This window comes from Lithobates pipiens, unplaced genomic scaffold (assembly GCF_037356315.1).
Source record: "Lithobates pipiens isolate NorthernLeopardFrog02 unplaced genomic scaffold, aLitPip1_a1.2 Scaffold_16, whole genome shotgun sequence".
NCBI classification, from domain to species: domain Eukaryota; kingdom Metazoa; phylum Chordata; class Amphibia; order Anura; family Ranidae; genus Lithobates; species Lithobates pipiens.
The window spans coordinates 72,844,339-72,871,184 of NW_027507748.1; the positions used below are offsets into that span (position 1 = coordinate 72,844,339).

General features: G+C 44.6%; 1 protein-coding gene across 4 annotated transcripts in view; it reads left to right on the forward strand.

Annotated features, from left to right (window-relative positions):
- APP (amyloid beta precursor protein) overlaps positions 1-20,705 on the forward strand; it is a 349,255-nt gene extending 328,550 nt beyond the window's left edge. For 2 of the 4 annotated variants that reach the window (XM_077480032.1, XM_077480034.1), the window contains 4 exons: positions 1,396-1,449; positions 14,994-15,076; positions 15,394-15,540; positions 19,572-20,705. In XM_077480032.1, the coding sequence (XP_077336158.1) occupies positions 1,396-1,449; positions 14,994-15,076; positions 15,394-15,540; positions 19,572-19,673 (386 nt within the window). In that variant the 3' untranslated portion in view covers positions 19,674-20,705. The remainder of the gene's footprint in view (positions 1-1,395; positions 1,450-14,993; positions 15,077-15,393; positions 15,541-19,571) is intronic. The other 2 variants (XM_077480033.1, XM_077480035.1) reach the window with 1 other exon arrangement.
- Positions 20,706-26,846: the final 6,141 nt, after the last annotated feature.

The following is a 26,846-nucleotide window of genomic DNA, read 5'->3' on the forward strand; positions in this document are numbered from 1 at the left end:
TTTGTTTCTGGGGTGGAGCTTTGATTCCAAAACTGGTACCTAGCACCCACCTTACTATTTAACAATCCAAAGCTAAAGCCTTTCCTGGCCATCATGCTTTCAGTATCGGACTGTTAAAAGTTAAAGGCAGGGCTTAGAACCTAGGAGGGTCTTGGCACCAACATGGGCAAAATTTGAGGCCCTGTGTTCTAGCATAGATGGGGATCCAAGGTCCTCCTCAAATACGTGACAATTGAAGATACCTTGATACTGGCCTATATTTTTATTTGTTTAGTTTACACATTTTGTAAGACCTGACAAGTTAATTTTGTTAGTGATAAAGATACAATATAAGAAGATAGAAAAATGCTCATGTACACTTACCTTAAGACCCCTTTCACACCAGGGCATTTTGCAGGCGCTATAGCGTTAGAAATAGCGCCTGCAAAACGCCCTAAAGAAGCTGCACCATTGTGTGTAGTGTGAAAGCCCCGAGGGCTTTCACACTACAGCGGTGCGCTGGCAGGACGTCAGAAAAAAGTCCTGCCAGCAGCTTCTTTGGAGCGGTGAAGGAGTGTTTACCGCTCCTCCACCGCTGCTGGCCATTGAAATCAATGGGGCAGCGCTGTAATGCCGCCGGCAAAACGGCGCTATTGCGGCGTATTGCCGGCGGTTTTAACCCTTTCGCGGCCGCTAGCGGGGGGTAAAAGCCCCGCTAGCGGCCGGAATGCGCCGCAAATCCGGCGGTAAAACGACGCTAAAAATAGCGGCGTTTTACCGCCACCGCTATCAGCGGTGTGGTGTGAAAGGGGTCTAAAGGTACACATACACAGAGTAAGATGATCACCCTTTAGGCGGTTGTAACAATAATGCATTTTTTACCTTTAAATCTGTGCTGAGAATAAGGGTGACTACTGACATGTTCAACTATCCACGATAAGTAACCACATTTAAAGTTTAGCCCTCTCATTTTCACTGTGCAGTAAACATTTTGAATGTTTTAGTATGTGCCTTTCAACAAAAGCTTGGATGAGAACAATAGATATAATGTCCAAGTCAGACGATTACCAAGCAGGATCTTTCAGCTGGGCAGAGCAAACACTGTCCAATTGTTATGCCCAGATTTAATGGATGCACATATGAATAATCAATTTTTACTTATATAGGCATCGTATCTCTACTTTATTTGATCCACATATTTCAGTCATGTTGTAGGTACAAAGCCTCAGTACCAGCCTGTGCACTTCTTCCTTCTGTCCTGTCTGTCTTGCAAATTAACCCAAGTGACATGTAAACTTCTGTGCTGTTATTTTTTGTCTGTCACTCCGATCCTTTGAGCCAATAATGTATTGCTATTTTTGTTTATTTGCTTGTTTTTTTTGTTTTATTTTTTATTGTTTTGCTGCACGTGCCCAGTTGAACCAGTTGATGCTCGTCCTGCTGCAGATAGAGGACTCACCACACGGCCAGGTATATAACTTGCTTTGCATTTCACTGTCACTCCTTGGCACGATGTAAAGTTGCATGAAGTATTTTGACTCTGCCAAATTTCTGCTGATCGCTTGTGCCTTTTGTGTAGGTTTTTGTAAACCCTTTGTTTTCACTTGTTGCATTTTGTCTAAATATAATTTACCATCATACATGCTTAGGAAAACATATTATCATCCATTTGAATGTAAATGCATTCTTGGGTCCTTTGTACATGGGCCGGGGAAGGAAAGGACCAGCGTCAAGTTTCAATGTCTATGGCAGGCTGTGCCTGACCAGGACTGAATTCTATACCAATGTTTAGGTCCTTGTGTGTTTAGGAACAAAGGTCCAGAATGCCGTTCTGGACATCAATCCCTTAATACACAGGGCCCTAAATGTGGGTTCCACTTTGTTCAGTGTTCAGCCAAAATCAGCTGCAGCCTGCCATAGACTTTTACAGGCTGCCTGCAATGGGACTGGCACTGCACCTGGATCGTCCTGTGTACAAGGGGCCTTAGTCTCTGTGTTATGTATAAGTTTTATGGCATTGTATTGATAGTACACAGCTAGGTTTTCATATATAGATCACATGTCATTCTTTCAAGATTTCATCTATAAAATTGTGCGCTGTTCTCTGTACATCTTATATCAAGACGTATTCTCAACACCACTCACAAAGTTATGCTTGTGTCTTTTCTGAAGGTTTTAGCTTTCCATGTTCTCTTGTCCTCTTATCCATATCATTGCCACTCATTGCGGCATTTTGCTAGTCCAGCTCAGTCACCCTTATCTTTCCAGCCCAAGTTCTACAGGGATTTTCACCTTCCTATTCATCCTCTGCAATGTTGTACTGCTTTTCTGTCCCATCTTCGAAAAGAGTTTAAGTCCTTCCCATCCACCTATGTCTGAACTCCTAGGATTGCTATGCCATCTCCACTAGGTTCTTATGTGTGAAAAAAGTAAAGTTCATCACCTTGCAACCTAGCTTCTGGCAAACTTGATTAGGCAATGGTTGCATAGTAGGCGAGATTGAAAAAAAGACACAAGTCCATAAAGTCCAACCTATGTGTGTGATTATATGTCAGTATTACATTGTATATCCCTGTATGTTGCAGTCACTCAGGTGCGTATCTAATAGTTTTGTGAAACGATCAATGCCTCCCGCTGAGACCACTGCCTGGAATTCCACATCTTTGCCGCTCTTACAGTTAAGAACCCTCTACATAGTTTACGGTTAAACTTATTTTCTTATTTTAATGAGCGGCCACGACTCCCTTCTGCAAAAAAGTTTTATCCCTAATGTGGGGTCATCAAATATTGAAACCTCACTGAGCCTTCTCCTGCAAACCCTGGGGATGTCTTTGAGCCCAAATATCTTAAAAAGCCACTCATGCAAAGTGCTGGAATGATTTCTCAGCATGATTGACTGCTCAACATTCCCTGGATCCTGAGAGAGAGCCCAGGGAATATCCCCTTTTCCTGCAAGAACCAAGGGGAAGTAAAGTGTAAGATTTTTCATGGAGAAGTATACCCAAGGCTTTTTTGGCCCTACTCCCCCTATGGATCACAGGATTGCAGTTTATTCTGCACTCCTGTGACCTGTTTTCAGCCGACAGTGGGTTAAAGCCTTCTGCTAGCTGATATCACTCAGACGGTTCAGGCTCTGGAAAGATCCTGACTTCCCAGATGCCTGGACCAGCAGCTGGCTTAGCCTCTCGGCGAGCCGCTAAGAAACTGAACCAGCTGCTCCCACCCCCTTCGCAGCCCGGCACTCCAATGAATTCTGAACGGGCACATCAGAGAGTCTGTGACTAACAGTCACCAGCAAACTGAAGACTGAGAACAAAGTGATCAGCGGTCTTTGATTGCTCAGTTCCCAGTCTTAGAAGCAGCATCAGGCTGATGCTGCATCCACCTAGGTGAGTATTTTTTTTTTTTAAGAACCCCATACTTCTCTTCTCATTTGGAGGGGGTGACTACAAAACATCAGAGCCACTGTTAGGCTTTTACTGCTATCCAGGGCTCCAGGGAGCATTTTCACAATTTTTTCTCCACTCTATTAGAAACTAAAAAAAGAGTTTTGGGTATAGACTTTAATACACATTTTCCTTTACCTTTCTCCTTCTAACAGGTTTCATTCCTGTCTTACACCTCCATCTCACCCTTTTCCATTCTCATTAATCCTCTGCATGCACCGTTATTTTTCGACTTGCCCTCTTTCTCCTCTTGACGGTCTTTTTTACCATCCCAACTCAACTAAATCTTTCTCTCCCACTGAGACATGGGTAGTTCCCTACTGTAATATCTTCACATCTGATGGTTTTTCTAAAGATGCATTATTTAAGTTTTCATCAAATGTATGCATCAAAAACATGAACATAGAACCCTAGTCTGCAGCAATTATGTTTTGTATATGTCCCCCAGCATACTCCTGTAGTAGTGCCAACTCAACAGTGATTGACATTTAGCAGACATCATACCTATCTTAACTAATACACACAGCTTTCCCTGAATGTGACTAGTGGAAGACTGTAAACCAGATGCTGAGTGTGCCACATTATCCCCTAATACAATTGGGAGCCCACCATATCAGCTCTATTCATTGAGAAGCAACATGGCATTCACGAATACCCAAGTGATGTTTAGTGGTATAAAATGAAAATAAATATACTCGGAAACAAGTTGGTCATAAAATAATTTCAAAGTCCACAATGGACACAGTGTCCAGGTCACCAGGACCACGTCCAGCACTCCGGAATACCTTCCAGATGGCTGACGTGTTTTGAGGGGAGATCCCCTCTTCCTCAGAGCTGGTGTTCTGCCATATAGCGTCCAGCCATCAGATAGTGTCCGCCCCGTACTGCGCAGGCACAGCACTTGCGCAGTACGGAGCAGAAGGAGATTCGGAAAATCTCAGAAGATGAACACGCCTGCGCCGTGAGCCGAGGTGCTAGCTCCACCATCCAAGTGGACATAGGGCTGCACATATCAGAAGGCCCCTTGCAGGCTTGCTTCGCTCACCATGCTTCGGGCACGGCCTCGCTGCACTCGGCTCTTTTAATTCTAACTTTTAATGTCCACTTGGATGGTGGGGCTAGAACCTGGACTCACGGCGCAGGCGCCGTTCATCTTCTGCTATATTTGGAATCATGCGCAGTACACAGTGTACACTATCCGATGGGGGACACTATGTGATAGAAACTGCAATGTAGAAAGAGCCGGTGTACTGAGTGCCAGGATTAAATGTGCACAGGGGATGGGCTCTGCAGTAACTCCATATTATCTAGCTGATATTGGCTCTATGTGGCTTGTGTGCACCACAAAATACACAGCAGCAGTGGTCGACACCTCTTGAAGCCCAGGGGACTCACCAAACACCATCTAAGATAGTCATTGGGTCTTATGGGAGACTGCACATCAGCAGACAGAAAATCTGTCTGCAGGAGTTCTTCTTTGGAAATTCCAGGGCACACTTTTTTGGATGGAGAAGGGAAAAAATTTAAATTTAAGCACCAGAGAGGCAGAGAGACCCCTGATGAATTTATGTAAACTTGTTTTTATACTTTCAACATCACTTGGCCCAAATGTTTATAAAATGCCAATCAAGTCCCTAAAATGTGTTTTGTTGTAGAACCTTTATAGCAATCTGAATGTGGAAATAAAAATAGAAATCACATGGCATATGCCCATTGTTTTGTTAAAATTGTGCTTTGCTGATGTAGTCTGCCGTCCATCTGTGAAGAATACAGAGGCATACAGTCCCTTTTTATGTTCTTCTGTTTGCCCAAAAAGCAATTTGGAACCTCTTTGACTGTTTGTTATTTTACGTGAAAGTAGCATTGTCCCAGGCCACATGCAGTGATCTAGTGCTTTTCATTCAGCATTGAAAGCTTGTGATGTGCCTCCAATGTTATCTTTAGATAGCCTGACTCATTTAAAAAATAATTCAATCATTTTATTGTATCTGTATTGCAGATTGTTTACCGTAGTGTCGTCTTTTCTGTTGCACCTCATTAAAGTGTATAAAATTTGTTCTGTTTAGAACCTTGTTCACATTTAATTATTTTGTATGTTTACCTAAAGGAGCAATAAAAGCAGACAACAAAAAAAGCAGGCAAGCAGGGAGTAAAGTAGGAGATGTAACAAACAAAAACAAAAAAAAACGAGCAGGCGGAGGTTGATCATTTACAGATGTGAGATAGATTCGCAGGCCACCCAGTCTTCCTGACACTTATTATTATCATTATTATTATTATACAAGGTTTATATAGCGCCAACAGTTTGAGCAACGCTTAACAAAATAAAGGCAGACATTACAGTTACATTACAATTTGGTACAAGAGGAATCAGAGGGCCCTGCTCGTTAGAGCTTACAATCTAAAAAGGAAGGGTCAATTGATACAAAAGGTAATAGCTGTGGGGGATGAGCTGATGGAGGAAGTAAAACCATGTATTAGCAGGATAGGCTTCTTTAAACAGAAGGGTTTTCAGGGATTGTCTAAAGACAGATTGGGGTAGGGAGTTCCAAAGGACAGGAGAAGCTCTGGAGAAATCCTGGAGGAGAGCATGGGAGGTGACAAGGGAGCTAGAGAGCAGCAGGTCTTGGGAGTACCGAAGAGAGCAGCTTGGTTGTTATTTTTGGACTAGGTTAGTGATATACCTGGATGCAGAGTTATGGATGGCTTTGTAAATTATTGTTAGCACTATTTATTTGTTGTGTAAGTGGTAACCAGTGGAGGGATTGGCAGAGAGGGGTGGAGGAGACTGGTTGGTAAGGTGGACAAGTCTGGAAGCGGCATTCATTATGGACTGAAGGGGGGATAGTCTATGTAAAAGTAATCCAATGAGGAGGGAGTTTCAGTGATCCAGATGAGAGATAACCAGGGAGTGAATTAGAAGCTTGGTGATGTCATTAGTTAAAAAGGGCGTATTCTAGAAATGTTGTGGATTCTAAGGTGGCATGATTTGGACAGGGATTGGATGTAGGCCTGAAACGACAGTTTCGAGTCTAAGGTTACCCCTAGCCCCCTGGCATGTGGGGACGGACTGATAGAGGTGCCATTGATCTTGACAGAGAAGTCGGGGGAAGGGGCACATGGGGGATGGCTCATTTAGATGGAAAATTAGTGCTACCCTCTGTGCAGCCGCTCCTGCCCGCATATCAAACTATACCATGTGATTATGTTTGTGCCGGTGTTCTGCTGAAAACTCCAACTCGACAAAATCTCCAACCATGTCACGTCCAGTGACTCTCCAGCACCAATAATTGGAGAAATTTTGACAGGTTGGCGGTTTTCATAGAATACCGACAGTGTATACACTACGGTACAGGAGGGTTGACTGTTTTGACAGAACACTGGGTAAGGAGAAAAAAAACTTGTCGCCTTCTTGGAGGCATGCTTTTTGTTGGCTACTAGCGGGCGGACTAACAATGTCCACTCATTATATTGTGTACTGTAGTGTATACGCTGCCGGTGTTCTGTTAAAATAGCCAAGATGTCCAAATATCCGATTACTAATGCTGGAGAGTCACCGGAAGTGGCGTTGCATTCATTTCTATGGGTTGCCTGCATACAGTTCCAAGGTGGATATGCACACATCTGCTAGTGGCTCTGTACAGAGGACAGCACTAATCTGCCATGTGAGAGAGCCCTTCGTGTTAAAGCTTGCCATACACTGTAGGTTTTTTCCTGTTTAGCCCTGCAAGCTAAAAAGAAAAGTCTATTGATTTCATCTCCCACGCTGAACAGCATGGATGGAAGAATTTCCCCTCCTAGCTACAGCATTTGATTCTGACAGCCAGTTGTCAAAATACCCAAACAGCGGGTGCATCCGATTTGTCATCAAAACTAAAAATGTATCTAAAGTTAGATTTTTTTTTTATTTTTTTTATTTTTTTTAAGTACCTGTACCCCATTAGAAAGATTACCCTCTCTATTTGCATTTTCTTTGGACTTTTCTATTGGGTCTGCGGGACCTACTAGAAGACAAATCGCAAAATTATCATAACGAGTTTTAACAATTTGCTACACTATCCAGGATAGTGAAAAAAGTGTTGGCTCTTTATATACTTTAATAGAAACCTTTTTAGAATGTTTAGTATTGTCAGATCTTTTTCTTGGAATTGGAAAAGTGTTTCTCGTTCATTGCTGAATGTCTACAGTATACAGGTTCATTGAAAATTACATTTACCTGGAGCCCTTACTGTAGCATTCATACGTAATTGGTAATTAAACAGACCCTGCTGTTAGTAAATATACAGGGTGACTGATGGGAGTCGGGCGGTTTTGAAAATAACAGTACTCCGCAGATTTTCAATTTGAAATGGATTTATTTTTACAAAAACAGAGGTCAAGACATGCCATTTGAGTTACTTATAAAAATAATGCCATTTAGATGAAGACCATCCTCTTGAATGCAGCTTTCAATCAATTTTCTATTTCAAATTCAATAGAAATTAAAATTTTTGATCAATCTGAAATGTTCAACCCACCGGAGGACTATGTTGCGACTGGGAACGGCCCCGTGTCGACCAACATTTGATTCTCGACTAAACAGCCACTGTGTTACTGGTATAGACTCACCACTTCGAACAAATCTGTCGTAAGCAAACATTGTTGTAACATCCATTGCTTGATTGTGACTGAATTGGCATTCCAGTGGGGGTGGAAGACGCCTAGCTTGTCCCTCTCACATCGCTACTTACTTGTTCTAAAAACGTCTGACTCCCGTCGGTCACCCTGTGTATACAAAGAAGCATTCTGGGAATCAATAAAGGGTGTCCAAGACAGCCTTTTTCAACCAGGGTGCCTTCTGGGTTCTTCAGGGGTGCCTTGGCAAAAATGCCTTAAAATTCCCCCAAATTTCCCCAAAATTGTGTACTAGCCAGTGGGTGGATCAAGTCTGCTTTTTCGTTACACAAAGTCACGGTTTTCAGGGAGGGAAGGCAAATGGAACAGGAGTTAAGAGGCAGGGAAGTGTCAGAGGCCCTGGAAAGTCCAAGGTAGAAATTCCCATCATAGTTTATTAGTATCTAAAGCCGGGTACCCAGCGGGTTGCTCAAAAAAAAAACCTGACAGTTCCTGTTGGAGCCGCTATACTAACAATGCAAGATTAGTCCAGCGATCTCCCCCCACCTTGCCCAGAACACTCCAATCGGCGTTCTCTGCCACTGCTGATCGGGAGTCAGTCGACTGCTGGTTTTTCAGCATGCACATCCAACAGAAGACAGACTGACATACATATGGGCAGAATGTCGGACGTTTTTTTTTTTTTTTTTTTTTTTTTTTGTTTTTTTTCTTTTTTTTTTAGCCAGCAAATGTCTCTCAACATTCTGCCCGTGTACCAGGCTGAAGGTCCCCAACTAGAAGTTCTCCTAATTAGAAATAAGAGTAAACCCATTTTATTTCATATTAATAGTGATTTTTTTTGGGCTCTTGACAAAATCCAGCCTTAACAGGAGCTAGTGAGGCTGTCCATTCAAGTGAGCACACAAACACGGCACTATTCCAGTACAGAGGACACTAGTACAGCAGGGCCTGCCAGGTTCATGGTTCATTTCTTCCATGGGTCAATGGAGGGACACTAGAATGCACTTGTTTTGACAACCAATGTTCTGACTCTCAGAAAGAAAACACATCAGATTTGCAGCATGGCTGTTTTCTGTTAAAACCAATGTGCTTAGCAGTGCAATGCAGATCATCCCTGAATTGTGTATCCTGGATTTACGTAATCATTGCATTTCTTTTTGGCTTTTTGACCACCCCCTTTGTATCGTAGAACTCTGCACTTCATCTTTTTCTTTTTTCTTTTTTTTTTTTTATTATGGTCAAGACCAAAAACTATATTTATTTTTTTACCATTTGACCCCCTTCGTGACCAGGCCATTTTTTGCGATACGTCACTGTGCTTCACTTTAACTGACAATTGTGTGCTACACTGTACCCAAATAAAATTTGTGGTGATTTATTTTTTTTTTTTTTCCCACAAATAGAGCTTTCTTTTGGAGTGTTGTCTTTGTTTATAGCACAAAAAAAGAAAATTTTGGAAAAAAATAAAAAATGTATTTCTTCATAAATGTAGGCCAATATGTATTCTGTTACATGTTTTTGGTAAGAAAAATCCCAATAAGCGTATATTGATTTGTTTCCACAAACCTCATAGCATCTACAAGCTGTGGGATATATTTATGGAATTTTTTTTTCAGTGACTTATAAATGGCAGACTTGTGGCCAACAGTCGGACACTAGCTGATACTTTGTGAGAACCAGTGACACTAATAAAGTGATTGGTTCTAAAAATATGCACTGTCACTGTACTAATGACACTGACTGAGAAGGGATTAACCACTAGGGATCCGCGCTATAGCCGAATGACGGCTACAGCGCGGACCTCCTTTGCCGGGACTACGTCTATTGACGTCGTCCCGTGCACGAGCGGCCTGCGCACCCCCGGAGGGGCGCGCGTGGCGCGCTCTGTGATCAGCGAGTCTGAGACTCGCCTGATCACGGATCGAAGCAAGGGGTCGATCCCGACCCTTACCACGTGATCAGCTGTCAGGCAATGACAGCTGATCATGTGATCACAACAGAGCCGGTAATCGGCTATTTTCCTCCTCGCGCTGTCAGAAAAAAAAAAGCCGATCACCGGCGGCCATGAGAGGGACTTCAGTCCCGATCACGGCCAAGCCATTTAGTGCCCACCTGCCCCCTGCCAGTGCAATATATGTATAGTAAATATACCACCCATCAGTGCCCATAGTGCCACCCATCAGTGCCCATAGTGCCACCCATCAGTGCCCATAATCTGCCTCAACAACAGTGCTGCACCTCATATGCCACATATCCGTGCCCATCAGTGTCATCTACCAGTGCCCATCAGTGCCCAGCAGTGCCGCCTATCAGTGGTACCTATCCGTGCCACCCATGCCATCTTATCTGTGCCCATCTTTGCCCATCAGTGCCGCCTTATCCGTGCCCATCAGTGCCGCCTTATCCGTGCCCATCAGTGCCGCCTTATCCATGCCCATCAGTGCCGCCTTATCTGTGCCCATCAGTGCCGCCTTATCTGTGCCCATCAGTGCCGCCTTAACCGTGCCCACCAGTGCAGCCTATCAGTGCCCACCAGTGCAGCCTCATCAGCGCATTTCAATGGAGGAGAAAAATTACCTGTTTGCAAAATTTTATAACAATCTATGAAACATGATTTTTTTATTTTTTTTATTTTGCATTTTTTTTGTTTGTTTAGCAAAAAATAAAACTCCCAGCTGTAATTAAATACCACCAAAAGAAAGCTCCATTTGTGGGAAAAAAATGATAAAAATTTCATTTGGGTACGGTGTTGTATGGCTGCGCAATTGTAATTCAAAGTGCATCAGCGCTGAAAGCTAAAAATTGGTCTGGGCAGGAGCGGGGTTTAAGTGCCCAGTAAGCAAGTGGTTAAACATCTAAGGCGATCAAAGAGTTAACTGTGTGCCTAGCCCATGTTTTTGTGTACACTGTGTGCTGCTTTCACTAGGGGAAGATATTGATTCTCGTCTCTGCTTTGCAGTAACACAGGATTGATCCTTTTCCTCCCCTGTCAGAACTGAGATATGCCTTGTTTACATAGACATATCTCAGTTCTCTGTGTATTGACGAAAATCAGTAGGTGCCGGAGTTCATTGAGTGCCCGGTAACAATTCAATGAGAGCGCCAAATCAATGCATTCACTAACATACAGTGGTGTGAAAAAGTGTTTGCCCCCTTCCTCATTTCCTGTTCCTTTGCATGTTTGTCACACTTAAGTGTTTCGGAACATCAAACCAATTTAAACAATAGTCAAGGACAACACAAGTAAACACAAAATGCAATTTGTAAATGAAGATGTTTATTATTAAAGGTGAAAAAAAATCCAAACCATCATGGCCCTGTGTGAAAAAGTGATTGCCCCCCTTGTTAAAACATACTATAACTGTGGTTGTCCACACCTGAGTTCAATTTCTATAGCCACACCCAGGCCTGATTATTGCCACACCTGTTCACAATCAAGGCATCACTTAAATAGGAGCTGCTTGACACAGTAAGGTCCACCAGAAGATCCTTTAAAAGCTACACATCATGCCGAGACCCAAATAAATTCAGGAACAATTGAGAAAGAAAGTAATTGAGATCAATCAGTCTGGAAAGGGTTATAAAGCCATTTCCAAAGCTTTGGGAATCCAGCGAACCACAGTGAGAGCCATTATCCACAAATGGCGAAGACATGGAACAGTGGTGAACCTTCCCAGGAGTGGCCGGCCGCCCAAAATTACCCCAAGAGCGCAGCGACGACTCATCCAAGAGGTCACAAAAGACCCCACAACAACGTCCAAGGAACTGCAGGCCTCACTTGCCTCAGTTAAGGTCAGCGTTCATGCCTCCACCATCAGGAAAAGACTGGGCAAAAATGGCCTGCATGGCAGAGTTCCAAGGAGAAAACCACTGCTGAGCAAAAAGAACATCAAAGCTCGTCTCAATTTCTCCACAACACATCTTGATGATCCCCAAGACTTTTGGGACAACATTCTGTGGACCGATGAGACAAAAGTGGAACTCTTTGGAAGGTGTGTGTCCAAGTATATCTGGCGTAGAAGGAACACTGCATTTCATAAAAAGAACATTATACCAACAGTAAAATATGGTGGTGGTAGTGTGATGGTCTGGGGCTGTTTTGCTGCTTCAGGACCTGGAAGACTTGGCGTGATAAAAGGAACTATGAATTCTACTGTCTACCAAGAGATCCTGAAGGAGAATGTCCGACCATCTGTTCGTGTACTCAAGCTGAAACGAACTTGGGTTCTGCAGCAGGACAATGATCCTAAACACACCAGCAAGTCCACCACCGAATGGCTGAAGAAAAACAAAATGAAGACTTTGGAGTGGCCTAGCCAAAGTCCTGACCTGAATTCTATTGAGATGTTGTGGTATGACCTTAAAAAGGCCGTTCATGCTCGAAAACCCTCTAATGTAACTGAATTAGGACAATTCTGCAAAGATGAGTGGGCCAAAATTCCTCCAGGATGCTGTAAAAGCCTCATTGCACGTTATCGCAAACGCTTGGTTGCAGTTGTTGCTGCTAAGGGTGGCCCAACCAGTTATTAGGTTTAGGGGGCAATCACTTTTTCACACAGGGCCATGATGGTTTGGATTTTTTTTCACCTTTAATAATAAACACCTTCATTTACAAATTGCATTTTGTGTTTACTTGTGTTGTCCTTGACTATTGTTTAAATTGGTTTGATGTTCCGAAACACTTAAGTGTGACAAACATGCAAAGGAACAGGAAATGAGGAAGGGGGCAAACACTTTTTCACACCACTGTAACCAACAGGGGAGTGTGTTTGGCCCCTGAAGGGCATTTGATCTTTTCAGCTGTGAATCTATTTAATCATTAAAAACCTTGCATTATTGGATGTTTTTTTGGGCATTCTCATTGGATTGTATGTGAATGGATTCTCAACTCTGGGTCCCTCATCTGTTCTGAGCGGAATCCTGTTTTTTTGGAACCAGAGCCAGTATGCACAGTAACCATTTTAGTGACCCTTCTGAATCCAGTTCCCCTATTATTCTTTATTTTTTCTGCACCATGTCTCTGTGTAGAGGTGGCTGTCATGGCAGACGGGGCTTTTCTTCCTCATGTTAGAGCCTCCAGCAAGGAGAACGGTGAGCTACACCACAGTGACATCACAAAATCTCAACTCATTGATGCTCTACTTTTGTTTATAGTGCAAAAAATAAAAACCACAGAGGTGATCAAATACCACCAATAGAAAGCTCTATTTGTGGGGAAAAAGGAGGACAATTTTGTTTGGGTAAAGCATCGCACGACCGCGCAGTGCTAATCTATTTAATGCTTAGCATTGCATCTTTACATTTACAATGCTGAAAAAGAGTCATTATTTAATAGTGATTCCTCTCTTATCGGATGAGTCAATAAGCGGCGTTGGCTAGTGTTTAAGGAGGATATAAATGTAGCACCACCTAGTGTGTGCTAGAAGTAGTGTAGCTTGTGTTAGGATAGGAACATTTTAGTTAGCTCAGGACTAAGCCTGAGTTGAGGAATCTGGGTCAGGTTTCAGAGACTCAGGGCTGGATGACTCATCCTGACAACTCCTCTGGTGCCTCCCCCTGGTCTAGAAGGTTGTAGAATCTTCTAGAGCTAGTGGGTGCTGGTTAGGTGGAGCTGCCTGCAATATTTGAAGCTTCAGCCATTCCCCAGGAGTGGGCTGGCAAGAGGCAGAGCATACCTCATAAATAGGCATGAGCCATGCCAGCAGGGGCTGTCAGGCGGAAAATGGAGATACAGTGCTGAGGAGGCTGTGACCCTCAGGGGTGCCTTCTAGTATGGTGGGGGGGGGGGGTGTTCTGTCTTGGGCCAGGGCTTGGGAGCTGGAAGGATCCTGCAAAACACACAGGAGGAAGCCCTTCCAGGAGGTGCAGGGGCAAGAGAGGACTGTGAAAGTAGATCAGCACTGTTGGGGACTAACAAGTGGGGGAGACTGCCACATGTAGCCAGTTGTCCCTGAAGACAGTGGTGTGCTTAAGTCTCCATCCTTCCCCAGGAGATCTCCTGAAGAGTCAGCCAGGTGGGCTGGTGAAGAATCAGTCTGGAGGACTGGTGTGGAGAGTTAGCCTGGAGGGCTAGTGAAAGGGGCAGCTGCAGCCAGGCAGGTTGGCAGTGTCTGAAGAGGTGGTGTTGGGATAAGTAGTCCCAGAGGAGGAGTGCAGGCTGATCATTGTATTTAGGTGTACAAGGATCTAGAAGTTCCTGCCTGTAAAGGGCTGTTGCTGAATCTGACTGAGAACCTGTCAGATCAACTAACAGTGATTTAGCTGGAGACAGCAAGCAAGTGTATGCAGGTGGAAAGTTGAGGTGACTATATAAAATGTATATAGGAAGATGTCCTTGAAGTTGCTGCCAAACTTTTGATGAAGTCAAGTGGGTACCTCATAACCTTCCATCCCATCCCTGTCCAAGTTAATAACCCACAAAAATAACAAAAAACAAAGTCACGGACTGTTCTCTGACTTGTGAAAATGTGGTGTGCCTTGCTGGGCAGTAGTAAGGGATCCAGTTCATCAGCAGTCCCTATTGGGGGGGGGGGGGGTGCTACATGACTATCTTGTACAAATGTATAAATGGCCATGTAGTAAACTCTGTAGAAAATTGTTAACTTTAGGTTCACCACATATGACGTGAGGGCACTGGGGACTGGAGAATAAGAGATTTAACTACCACTGTAATTGGTTCTAAATGCTACTAACATTTGTAAGAAATAGGAATATATCAGAATCTTGGTCCTAGTTGCCTTTGTGGACCCCCTATTGTATCATGCATTATTATGGTCTTCCTCTGGATGAACTACAGGTTTTTTTTTTTTTGTTTTTTTTTTTTAACTCAATGGGAAAAATGTTTTCAGCCTTATTAACAATGTAACTATATGATCAATTATGTGTCTGTAAGGTGTTACAGAAAACGACTTCAGCAAGGTGTAGTAATGTTGAATTTTGGTTTGTTTTTTTAAGGATCGGGGCTTACCAATATTAAAACCGAAGAGATCTCAGAAGTAAAAATGGACGCTGGATATGAAGTGCATCACCAGAAACTGGTAAGCCTCCTATCGTGGTCACTTTAGAGACAGTATTACTGGCCCGCTGTCTCTATAGGGCCTGCTGTCTCTATAGGGCCTGCTGTTCCTGTCATATACTCAAGGCTGACTTTCTGTTCCTGGCTTCACTATTTAGTAAAGTCTCTGACCTGGAACAAGCATGTGGTCAGATGCTAAATAAATCCAACTCCTCCTAGTGCTTCCCAGAGTGGTATCATGTCGGACTCCTGGGGCTAGATTTCTACCTGGCTTATATGTTCTGCTATATTTTGTTTGAGGCTGTGGTAGCTATTTGAATAAAATCTGTCTATTTTCAGGTCTTCTTTGCGGAGGAAGTCGGCTCAAACAAAGGAGCGATTATCGGCCTAATGGTTGGTGGTGTTGTCATAGCAACAGTTATAGTAATCACACTAGTGATGCTGAAGAAGAGGCAGTACACTTCCATCCATCACGGTGTAGTAGAGGTAAGGGCTGTTTATATATAAGCTTGAATGAAGACAGCAACCTTTCTAACAAGTGACCTTGAAAAGCAGTAAGCCCATTATGTTGTATTGCCTGCTTCTGTCATGATAATTTACAAAAAGTTGGAGAATCTTGTTGCAATCGCATCCTTTAAGTGGAAATGTAGGTCTGCTACTTACCTTGCTGTTTGCCCTCCCCAAGCACTGATAAACCAGAGTTGCCCCTTATTCGCTCTCTGTCTGCTGCCAATCTTCTCTGCCACTTCTTCCCGGGTCCTACCCTCCTCTTTTGCCATTGAGTGGGCACATATGATGTAAATGTATAATGTGTGCTTTACTCACAGACCAGATTATAATACAAGAGCCATTATTATCCTTCCTAGCTACCTATTTCTGGCCTTTTTCAGAATAGGACATGTTTAACCACTTCCCACCCGGCCAATGCATATATACGGCCGGGTGGGAGCCGTCTACTCCTGATAGGACGTTCAGGAACGTCATTCAGGAGTAGCGGGATCGCGCGCGCCCGCGCAGCGGCGCGATCCCGATGTGCTCGTGTCACCCGGACACGGCACATCTCAGATCGGCAGGAGGGCTCTGTGATTGGCCCTCCTGATCACATGACGGCCGTGTCCAATCACGGCCGTCATGTGATGTAAACAAACAGCCGGTTGCTAGGCAATCGGCTCTCCTCTCCTCACACGGAAGTCACCGCTGAGGAGAGGAGAGCAGAACGCTGCAGCCGGCTGATGATCAGTGAGTATGGGCTGCTTTTTACAGCTTTTTACTCACTGATCATCAGTGTAGTGTAAACACACAACACACCACACAGTACAAACACAGTCCCCACATATGTCCCCAAAACACACATGTCCCCAAAACATACATGTCCCCAAATAATAAAAACACATGTCCCTAATAATAAAAACATGTCCCCCACATATGTCCCACTAAAATCACATGTCCCAATGATTATCTGCACACATATGTACGTGATCACCTGCACACATATGTACATGATCATTTGCGTACATATGTCCGTGATCACACAAACCAATTATTATACACTTAACGGAATTTTTTTTACCAAAAACATGTAGCAGAATACATTTTGGCTTAAATTTATGACAAAATTTGATTTTATTGGATTTCTTTTCAAATAGAAAAAAGAAAATATTGTTTTTTTTCCAAATTTCCGCTATTTTTGCGCTTATATCGCAAAAAAAAAAAAAACGGAGTCGTGAATAAATAACACCAAAATAAAGCTCTATTTGTGCGAACAAAATGATAACAATTTCATTTGGGTACAGTGTAGCATGACCGCGCAATTGTCACTGAAAGCGCTAGAGCGCTGAAAGCTGAAAATTGGGCTGGGAAGGAAGGGGGCGAAAGTGCCCTGTATTGTAGTGGTTAAAATATGCTCCAATTATTCTTTCACTTTTGGTGATCCCATTAGTAGGTATTTACTCCTTGTAGATGAGACAAACCACATTTCCTCAACTTTACAGGAGATAATGACAGTAATTTTGTTTGCTTTTAAGGACCCATAAAATAAAAATGTTCTTTTAAAGCGGGAGTCCACCGGGACTCCGCGTTTTTTTTTTTTTTTTTTTTAAAAGCCAGCAGCTACAAATACTGCAGCTGCTGACTTTTAAATAGTGACACTTACCTGTCCAGCGCGCCCGCGATGTCGGCACCCGAAGCCGATCGCTCGCTCGTGCCGCCACCATCTTGGGTATGGGAATCAGGAAATGGAGCCTTTCGGCTTCATTTCCCGGTTCCCTACTGCGCATGCGCGAGCCGCGCGGCGCAATCCGGACGGTCCCCGCTGCCTCTGGGAGCTGTGTGTTTCCCAGCAGGCAGCGGGGCACTTGCTGAAGGGGGCGGGCGCTTGCGGAACGGGGCGTAACGTACGCACCGTTCCGCAGAGAGCTAGCCCGGAAGTGGGTGCAGTTACCTGGATTATCCAGGTAACTGCACCCCCCTCCCCCCTGAAAGGTGCCGATTGTGGCGCCGGAGGGGGGGGGGATTCCGATGAGCGGAGGTCCATTTTAGGGTGGACCTCCGCTTTAAATGCAAATAAAAACCTTCACAGATTGTGTTCAGCTTCTTCCCTGGCCAGAGCAGCCTGGGTTTGATGGCTTTGAACTGTGAAGTGCTCAGAGCTGAGTGCCTGTAGGTTCATGCTAACTAGAGGAGATCAGCGAACAGATGTTTGCTGATCTCCTGCCACTTTTGTTCTTAAAACCCATCACGCTGGTCCTTGGAACCCAGAAGGGGCCAGGTAAGCCCGAAATGCATTAAGGGGTGTCGTGTAGAAGTGATCACTCCTACTGTATAGCCAGCAGTAGCTAGGAGAACAAATGTAAACAAACTCTCGACTGCTATAGCTTATACTCCGGACCATAGACTGGGGAAGAACCAGCTTGGGTAAGGACAGCGCTGGCTCCTTAGACCGGTGAGTGTCTTTTTATTAAAGTCAAAAGCTACAAGTTATTGCTGACTTTTAATTTTTGCAGAACTGAAACTCATCTTTAACCACTTCAGCCCTGGGAGGTTTTATTTACTCCCTTCATGACCAGGCCTCTTTTTGAGATACAGCACTGCATCACTTTAACTGACAATTGTGCAGTCATACGACACTGTACCCAAATAAAATTGATGTCCTTGTTTTACAGAGCTTTCTTTTGGTGGTATTTGATCACCTCTGCAGTTTTTATTTTTGGCATTTTTTTATTTTTATTTTTTTATAAACAAAAAAAGTGACAAAACAATATTTTTTACTTTCTGCTATAAAATACATTTCTTCATCAATTTAGGCCAATATGAATTCTGCTACATATTTTTGATTAAAAAAATCCCAATAAGCGTATATTGATTGGTTTGCGCAAAAGTTATAGTGTCTACAAACTATGGGATATATTTAGGGACTTGTTATTTTTTTAAATATTTTTTATTAGTAATGGCAGCGATCAGCGATTTTTAGCGGGATTGCAGTGGACAAAACTGACACAAAGTGATACTTTTTGGGGACCAGAGACACCAATACAGTGATCAGTGAAAAAATGTACTGTTACTGTATAAATGACACTGGCTGGGAAGGGGTTAACATCAGGGGCGATCAAAGGGTTAAGTGTGCTGCTAAGGAGTGATTTCTAAGGGGGGGGGGGGGGATGGCTTAACTGGAAGAAGAGAGAGAGCTGTGCTCCTGATTAGCAGGAACACAAGATCTCTCTCTTCCCCTCTGACAGAATGGCATTCTGCCTTGCTTACATAGGCAGACCCCCATTCCGCCTCTCCAGCGAACGATCGGTGGGTCCTGGCAGGCATCGCGGCTGCTGGACCCGCTGATTGACTACCGCTGTGTCCAATCACAGCGATAGCACGGCGGTGTGCACCACAGAGCCAACAACAGAAATCATGTACAGGTGCGTGATTTTGCGCTTAAGGACAGCCCTGCCGCAGTACATGTACATGAGGTAGTCCTTAAGTGGTTAAAGGAGACGTAAAGACAAAGCTTGTTTTGCTGTACTTCTCCTTTGGATCACAGGACTGCACTTTTGTGACCAATTTTAAGCTGACAATGGGGTTGAAGCCTGCTGTCGTTACAGAGCCGGTCCAGGCTGGGGAAAGATCGTGACCATATGGTTGGAATCCATCCAGGAGCCTGGACCATCACCTGGTTCAGGCCCTCAGTGAGCCACTGAGAGCCTGAGCCAGCTGCTCCCGCCCCCTCCACAGCTCAGCGCTCCAGTGAGTGCATGGACGGCAGAGCAGAGAGCCAGTGACTGACAGTCACCGGCTCTCTTCTTACGGTGCACTGAGAACTGATCGATCAGCGGTATTTGATCGCTCAGTTCTCACTACAGAGCTGGCAAGGGACAAATGCAGCATTGCTGCGATGCTACATCCACCTAGGTAAGTATGATTTTAAAAAAAAAACACCTTTTACGTTTTTATTTATAAAGCGGATGTTTGTACAGGTTTTGCTCCAGGACCTCCACAAAATAAAGTTACCCTTCTGCTCTTAACAGGTTGATGCTGCCGTGACCCCCGAGGAGCGCCACCTGACCAAAATGCAGCAAAACGGATATGAAAACCCAACCTATAAGTTCTTTGAACAGATGCAGAACTGAGAACACCACAGCAGCCTCTGGTCTCGGACAGCAGATTGATTGCTTCACTGCCCATCGGTGTTCCACTCTATACATATATAAATATAGAAACAGAAAATTAAAAAAAAAAAAAGTCATGTTGAGAGAATAATACAAAAAAAGGGAAAAAAAACACTGTTTTATTATTTACTCATTTCCGCCTTTTGACAGCTGTGCTGTAACAAAAGTAGATGCTTGAACTAATAAACTAAAATCTGTAATGTATTCTCTTAACATCTCTCTGTCTTTACATAACATAATTCGATGAATGTTTTTGTGTACTGTAAAGAGAATAGCTGTCTTTAATCTAGTGCATGAGTAGCTGCCTCTCCTGATTATTTATCATGTAGATCCTAAAAACCGGTTGTATATTATTCTTGTGAATTGTGACAAAAAAAAAAATCAGTCCTGGTTAAAAATTGCTTTACAAACGATTGGGGATGCATTCTTCTGTGTACGTGAGGTTTTTGCTGCTTTTTTTAATTTCCTTCTTTTTTTTTTTTATTATTGCCTAATAATTTTTTTCATCTCCGCTATGCATTTTCAGAAGTAAATCTAAATTTATTTTTTATTATAATTTTTTTTTAATTCCATGCTCAATTTCTTTTTTTCTTTTTTTTTTTTTTTCCTCTACTGTGTTATTGTACAGATTGTACTGCTGTGTTTAGTGGTGTAGAAAATCATGAAGATTACACATTTGTTTTTTTGTGCCTGTTTTATGTGCACACTTTAGGAGTTGCAAAAACAGAATCTAAAAAAAAAAATTGAACAAAAAAAAGTATATATATAAATATTTTTTTCTTTTCCATGTACCTTTGGAGCTTTAACCCCATCAGTGCTGGATGGTCCCGGGGACACAATGTGTTTCGAGATCGCCTGGCTTTTACGGGGTTGTTTGTTGTGTCTCTGATAATTCTAAGCACTTTTTTAAAGGAGAAATAAAAAAAAAGTGCCCTGCTGGAAAAAAAACAAAATTAGCAGAGATTCCTTACAAAATGACAACTTTCTGCTGGATGATTGTACAGAATCATTGCTTATGAACTAATAGCTTTCTACACTGTGTTACATAAATAAATTTAAAAAAAATCGGATGTAATGAGCGTTGTGTTTTCATTTCATAGCAATGATTAATAAAAAAGAGACAAAATATATATTTTTAGGTGTATTAATTCTGATTATTAATGTATTGAAACCCAAGATCATAAATAAAGCAGATGTCCAGTATTTTTAGCCCCCTACCTCTTGCCCACAAAAATTTTTTACATATGTACAAGGTTATTGACAGCATGGGGTGCAGTGCTAGATAGCCACATAAGCAGAACACCCTTGAAAAAATAACATACATTATGTATAATATATAAAAATGTATTGATTAATTGACCAAAAGTATGACCAAATACCATAAAAAGTAATAAACAGAGATCCTACACCCAACATCATATAGACAACGTTGTCTGGGAGCAAAGACAAACACACATAAAAACATGAAACAAAGCTTAAGACAGCAACCAAGCAAAAATATATCATCTGTCCTGAAGAAGCTTGGGGTTCCCCAGTGAAACACGTTGACGTCACTCCTCTGAGCATCAGACACCTTCCCAAGCACAAGCTGATACCACCACCTTGACTCACGCTGGCCCATGGCGAACCATGCTTTGTGAACAGAGGGATGCGGGAGAGGTGCTAACATGCAGCAGTGGTGGCCTGCCAGCCATCCCAGCTATATCTTTCTGCTCCCCACACTCTGTGAGTGAACTGGAGGCATGTGACTGGCAACTAAGCCATGAGGAGAGAGCACGGAAGTTTTGATTAGCTGGTACGGCTGTGATGCATAGTGCTGCCTTTGAAACATTCTGCTGACAGTGAGTTATACATACATGTACTATCTTTGCTCATTGCATCCATTCCAGTCTGAACTATTCTGCACCTTTATGCTTCCACAGGAACATTCAATAGGCTTTAGCAGTTTTCAGCTAGTCTATTTTCATTCATAATTCAGTGGATGCCACAGTATCTGCGGACATGCAGCAACTTACTCCTGTCCTTTGTCCTCCCTTCATCCCCAGGACTGTTCCATACTAGCGCTATTTCCCCTAGCCGCGGTTTGATGCGCTTTTTGATTTTTTTTTCCTCTTTTTTTTCCATTTTTGCAACGGCCATTGCTTGTATTTTTACTAAGAGGATTGCCTGGTACAGCCATCTAAAAGTGGCACTCATTCATAGTGCTCTGATGATTTTGTTTGGGTGCTGTTTTATGCTTTGTTTCATGTTTTTATAAGTGTGTTTGTCCTTGGTTCCAGTCAACGTTGTCTATATGATGGTTGAAGGATCATTGTTTTACTTTTTATTGTATTTGGTCATACTTTTTGTCAATCAATACATTTTTATATAGTATACATAATTTATGGTATTCTTTCCCTGGGCTTTGCTTATGTGGCATCTAGCATTGTACCCCCTCCTTGGAATAGTGTATTTTTTTCATGTGGTTCCTTTTGGCCACTGAGTCCCACTCCATTTGAGAGTGTGGATATTTACCCACTGGTACCTATATGTACCTTTATTTAGTTGGTTCCCTACTCTTTTATATGATATTGACAGCATGTGGTCAGAGGAAGTGAGTTAAATAATGCTGGCCATTAGCCTAGAAGATTGACTAGCGGGACAGCTCCAGACTGAGGTTGAAAATTGCAGCAAAAGCTGTATTTCTTTTACCCTTTCATGGAAATGTTTTCTCTCTCCGCTATAAATAATCCCAAAGGTGTTCTATCAGGTTGAGGTCATTATTCTGTGCAGATCAGTCAAGTTCCTCCACCCCAAACTAGCTCATCAATGTCTTTTATGGACCTTGCTTTGTGCACTGGTAAAAAATCATTTGGTGGAGGGGGATTATGGGGTGGTTTTTCGGGGGTTGGGCTTGGCCCCTTAGTTCCAGTTAAGGGAACTCTTAAGGCGTCAGCATACCAAGATATTTTGGACATCCCAAACATCATGCTCCCAACTTTGTGGGAACTGTTTGGGGATGGCCCCTTCCTGTTCCAACATGACTGCACCCCATGTGCACAAAGCAAGGTCCGTAAAGACATGGATGAGCGAGTTTGGGGTGGAGGACCTTGACTAGCCTACACAGAGCCTCAACCCAATAGAACACCTTTGGAATGAATTAGAGTGGAGACTGCGAGCCTGGCCTTCTCGTCCAACATCAGTGCCTGACCTCACAAATGCACTTCTGGAAGAATGGTCAAACATTCCCATAGAGACACTCCTAAACCTTGTGGGCAACCTTCCCAGAACAGTTGAAGCTGTTATAGCTGCAAAGGGTGGGCCAACGCAATATTGAACCCTACAGACTAGGAGGATGATAAAGTTCATGTGTGTGTAAAGGTGTCCCAATACTTTTGACAATAGTGTGTGTGTGTGTGTGTGTGTGTGTGTGTGTGTGTGTGTGTGTATATATATATATATATAATGCCTTAACCCTATTGGGCACAGGGGCGGATCCAGAGTCTAATCTCGGGAGGGGCACTGCTATAAAATATGTTTTTTGGGGGGCAATTTATATGGGAAATGGCTGGTATTGGCGCTTCAATCATTACGGCACCATGGTTGTTATGGTGTCAGGATGATTGAAGCGCATTATTTCTATTAATACATTGTAATATAAAATTAAATGGTTCAACTCACCATAATGCAGAATCAGTGGGAGCCCTGAGGATGTCACTTGCCATGTCGCCTGCCACCAAATGTGGATTGTCACTTGTCACCAAATGCGGATTGTTACTTGCCACGTCACCTGCCACACATTGCGGATTGTCACTTGCCACGTAGCCTGCCACACATTGCAGATTGCCACTTGCCACGTCACCTGCCACACATTGCGGATTGTGACTTGCCACGTCACCTGCCACACATTGCGGATTGTCACTTGCCACGTCGCCTGCCACCAGATGCGGATTGCCACGTAGCCTACCACACATTGCGGATTGCCACTTGCCACGTCACCTGCCACACATTGCGGATTGTCACTTGCCAAGTTGCCTGACCCACATTGCGGATTGCCACTTGCCACGTCACCTGCCACACATTGGGGATTGTCACTTGCCACGTCACCTGCCACACATTGCGGATTGTCACTTGCCACGTTGCCTGCCACACATTGCGGATTGCCACGTCACCTGCCACACATTGCGGATTGTCACTTGCCACGTTGCCTGCCACACATTGCGGATTGCCACTTGCCACATAGCCTGCCACACATTGCGGATTGTCACTTGCCACGTCACCTACCACACATTGCGGATTGCCACTTGCCACGTAGTCTGCCACACATTGTGGATTGCCACTTGCCACGTAGTCTGCCACACATTGCGGATTGTCACTTGCCACGTCACCTGCCACACATTGCGGATTGTCACTTGCCACGTCACCTGCCACACATTGCGGATTGTCACTTGCCACACATTGCGGATTGCCACTTGCCACGTAGTCTGCCACACATTGCGGATTGTCACTTGCCAAGTTGCCTGACCCACATTGCGGATTGCCACTTGCCACGTCACCTGCCACACATTGGGGATTGTCACTTGCCACGTCACCTGCCACACATTGCGGATTGTCACTTGCCACGTTGCCTGCCACACATTGCGGATTGCCACTTGCCACGTCGCCTGCCACACTGCGGATTGCCAGTTGCCACGTCGCCTGCCACACATTGCGGATTGCCACTTGCCACGTCACCTGCCACACATTGCGGATTGCCACTTGCCACGTAGTCTGCCACACATTGCGGATTGTCACTTGCCAAGTTGCCTGACCCACATTGCGGATTGCCACTTGCCACGTCACCTGCCACACATTGGGGATTGTCACTTGCCACGTCACCTGCCACACATTGCGGATTGTCACTTGCCACGTTGCCTGCCACACATTGCGGATTGCCACTTGCCACGTCGCCTGCCACACTGCGGATTGCCACTTGCCACGTCGCCTGCCACACTGCGGATTGCCACTTGCCACGTCGCCTGCCACACATTGCGGATTGCCACTTGCCACGTCACCTGCCACACATTGCGGATTGTCACTTGCCACGTTGCCTGCCACACATTGCGGATTGCCACTTGCCACGTAGCCTGCCACACATTGCTGATTGTCACTTGCCACGTCACCTACCACACATTGCGGATTGCCACTTGCCACGTAGTCTGCCACACATTGTGGATTGCCACGTAGTCTGCCACACATTGCGGATTGTCACTTGCCACGTTACCTGCCACACATTGCGGATTGTCACTTGCCACACATTGCGGATTGCCACTTGCCACGTAGTCTGCCACACATTGCGGATTGCCACATGCCACGTAGCCTGCCACACATTGCGGATTGTCACTTGCCACACATTGCGGATTGCCACTTGCCACGTAGTCTGCCACACATTGCGGATTGCCACATGCCACGTAGCCTGCCACACATTGCGGATTGTCACCTACTGGTGGTCTTTTGTTGGGTCCCAGAGTGAAGATAGGCAGCAGAGAGATGATGCAATCTCTCTGCTGCACACAGCTTCCTACAAAGTGAGGGCGGAACTGGAGGGATGCAGGGCAGTGAGAGATGATGTCATCTCCCTGCTCCCCTGCCTGCTGGCTTCCCGATTGGCCAGCAGCCCTCCTAAGCCGCCCAGCTGCCCCCCCCTCACCCGTCCACTCAGCGCGGGTACCCGCGGAACCGGCCGCGCGGGTACCCGCGGAACCGGCCGCGATTGGACCCGCGGAACCGGCCGCGGGTACCCGCGGAACCGGCCGCGATTGGACCCGCGGAACCGGCCGTGGGTACCCGCGGAACCGGCCACGATTGGACCCGCGGAACCGGCCGCGATTGTACCCGCGGAACCGGCCGCGATTGGACCCGCGGAACCGGCCCGCGGGTACCCGCGGAACCGGCCGCGATTAGACCAGCTGCCGGTATTCTCGGAGGGGGCAATTGACCCGTTGCCCCCCCCCTGGATCCGCCCCTGATTGGGCATGGTGTTCACCAGAACTTCACAGGTTGCCACTGGAGTCCTCTTTCACTCCTCCATGATGACATCACAGAGCTGGTGGATGTTAGAGACCTTGCGCTCCTCAACCTTCCGTTTTGAGGATGCCCCACAGATGCTCAATAGGATTTAGGTCTGGAGACATGCTTGGCTAGTCCATCACCTTTACCCTCAGCTTCTTTAGCAAGGCAGTGGTCATCTTGGAGGTGTGTTTGGGGTTGTTATGTTGGAATACTGCCCTGCGGCCCTGTCTCTGAAGTGAGGGGATCATGCTCTGCTTCAGTATGTCACAGTACATGCTGGCATTCATGGTTCTTTCAACGAACTGTAGCTCCCCAGTGGCGGCAGCACTCATTCAGCCCTAGACCATGACACTCCCACCAGCATGCTTGACTGTAGGCAAGACACACTTGTCTTTGCACTCCTCACCTGGTTGCCGCCACACACGCATGACACCATCTGAGCCAAATAAGTTTATCTTGGTCTTATCAGACCACAGGACATGGTTCCAGTAATCCATGCTTGTCTTCAGCAAACTGTTTGCAGGCTTTCTTGTGCCTCATCTTTAGAAGAGGCTTCCTTCTGGGACAACAGCCATGCAGTCCAATTTAATGCAGTGTGCAGCGTATGGTTTGAGCATCGGCAGGCTGACCCACCACCCCTTCAACCTCTGCAGCACTCATAGGTCTATTTCCCAAAGACAACCTCTGGACATGAAGCTGAGCATGTGCACTGAACTTCCTTGGTCAACCATGACAAGGCCTGTTCTGAGTGGAACCTGTAATGTTAAACTGCTGTATGGTCTTGGCCACCGTGCTGCAGCTCAGTTTCAGGGTCTTGGCATCTTTATGTACAGCAACAATTCTTTTCTTTCAGATCCTCAGAGTTCTTTGCCATGAGGTGCCATGTTGAATTTCCAGTGCCGAGTGAGAGCGATAACGCCAAATTTAACATGCTTGCTTCCCATTCACACCTGAGACCTTGTAACACTAAGGATTCACATGACTCCGGGGAGGAAAAATGACTAATTGGGCCAATTTAGACATTTTCACTTATGCCGCGTACACACGACAGGACTTAAGTCTGGCAGACTTTCGACGGAGTTCTGACAGAGTTCTGACGGACTT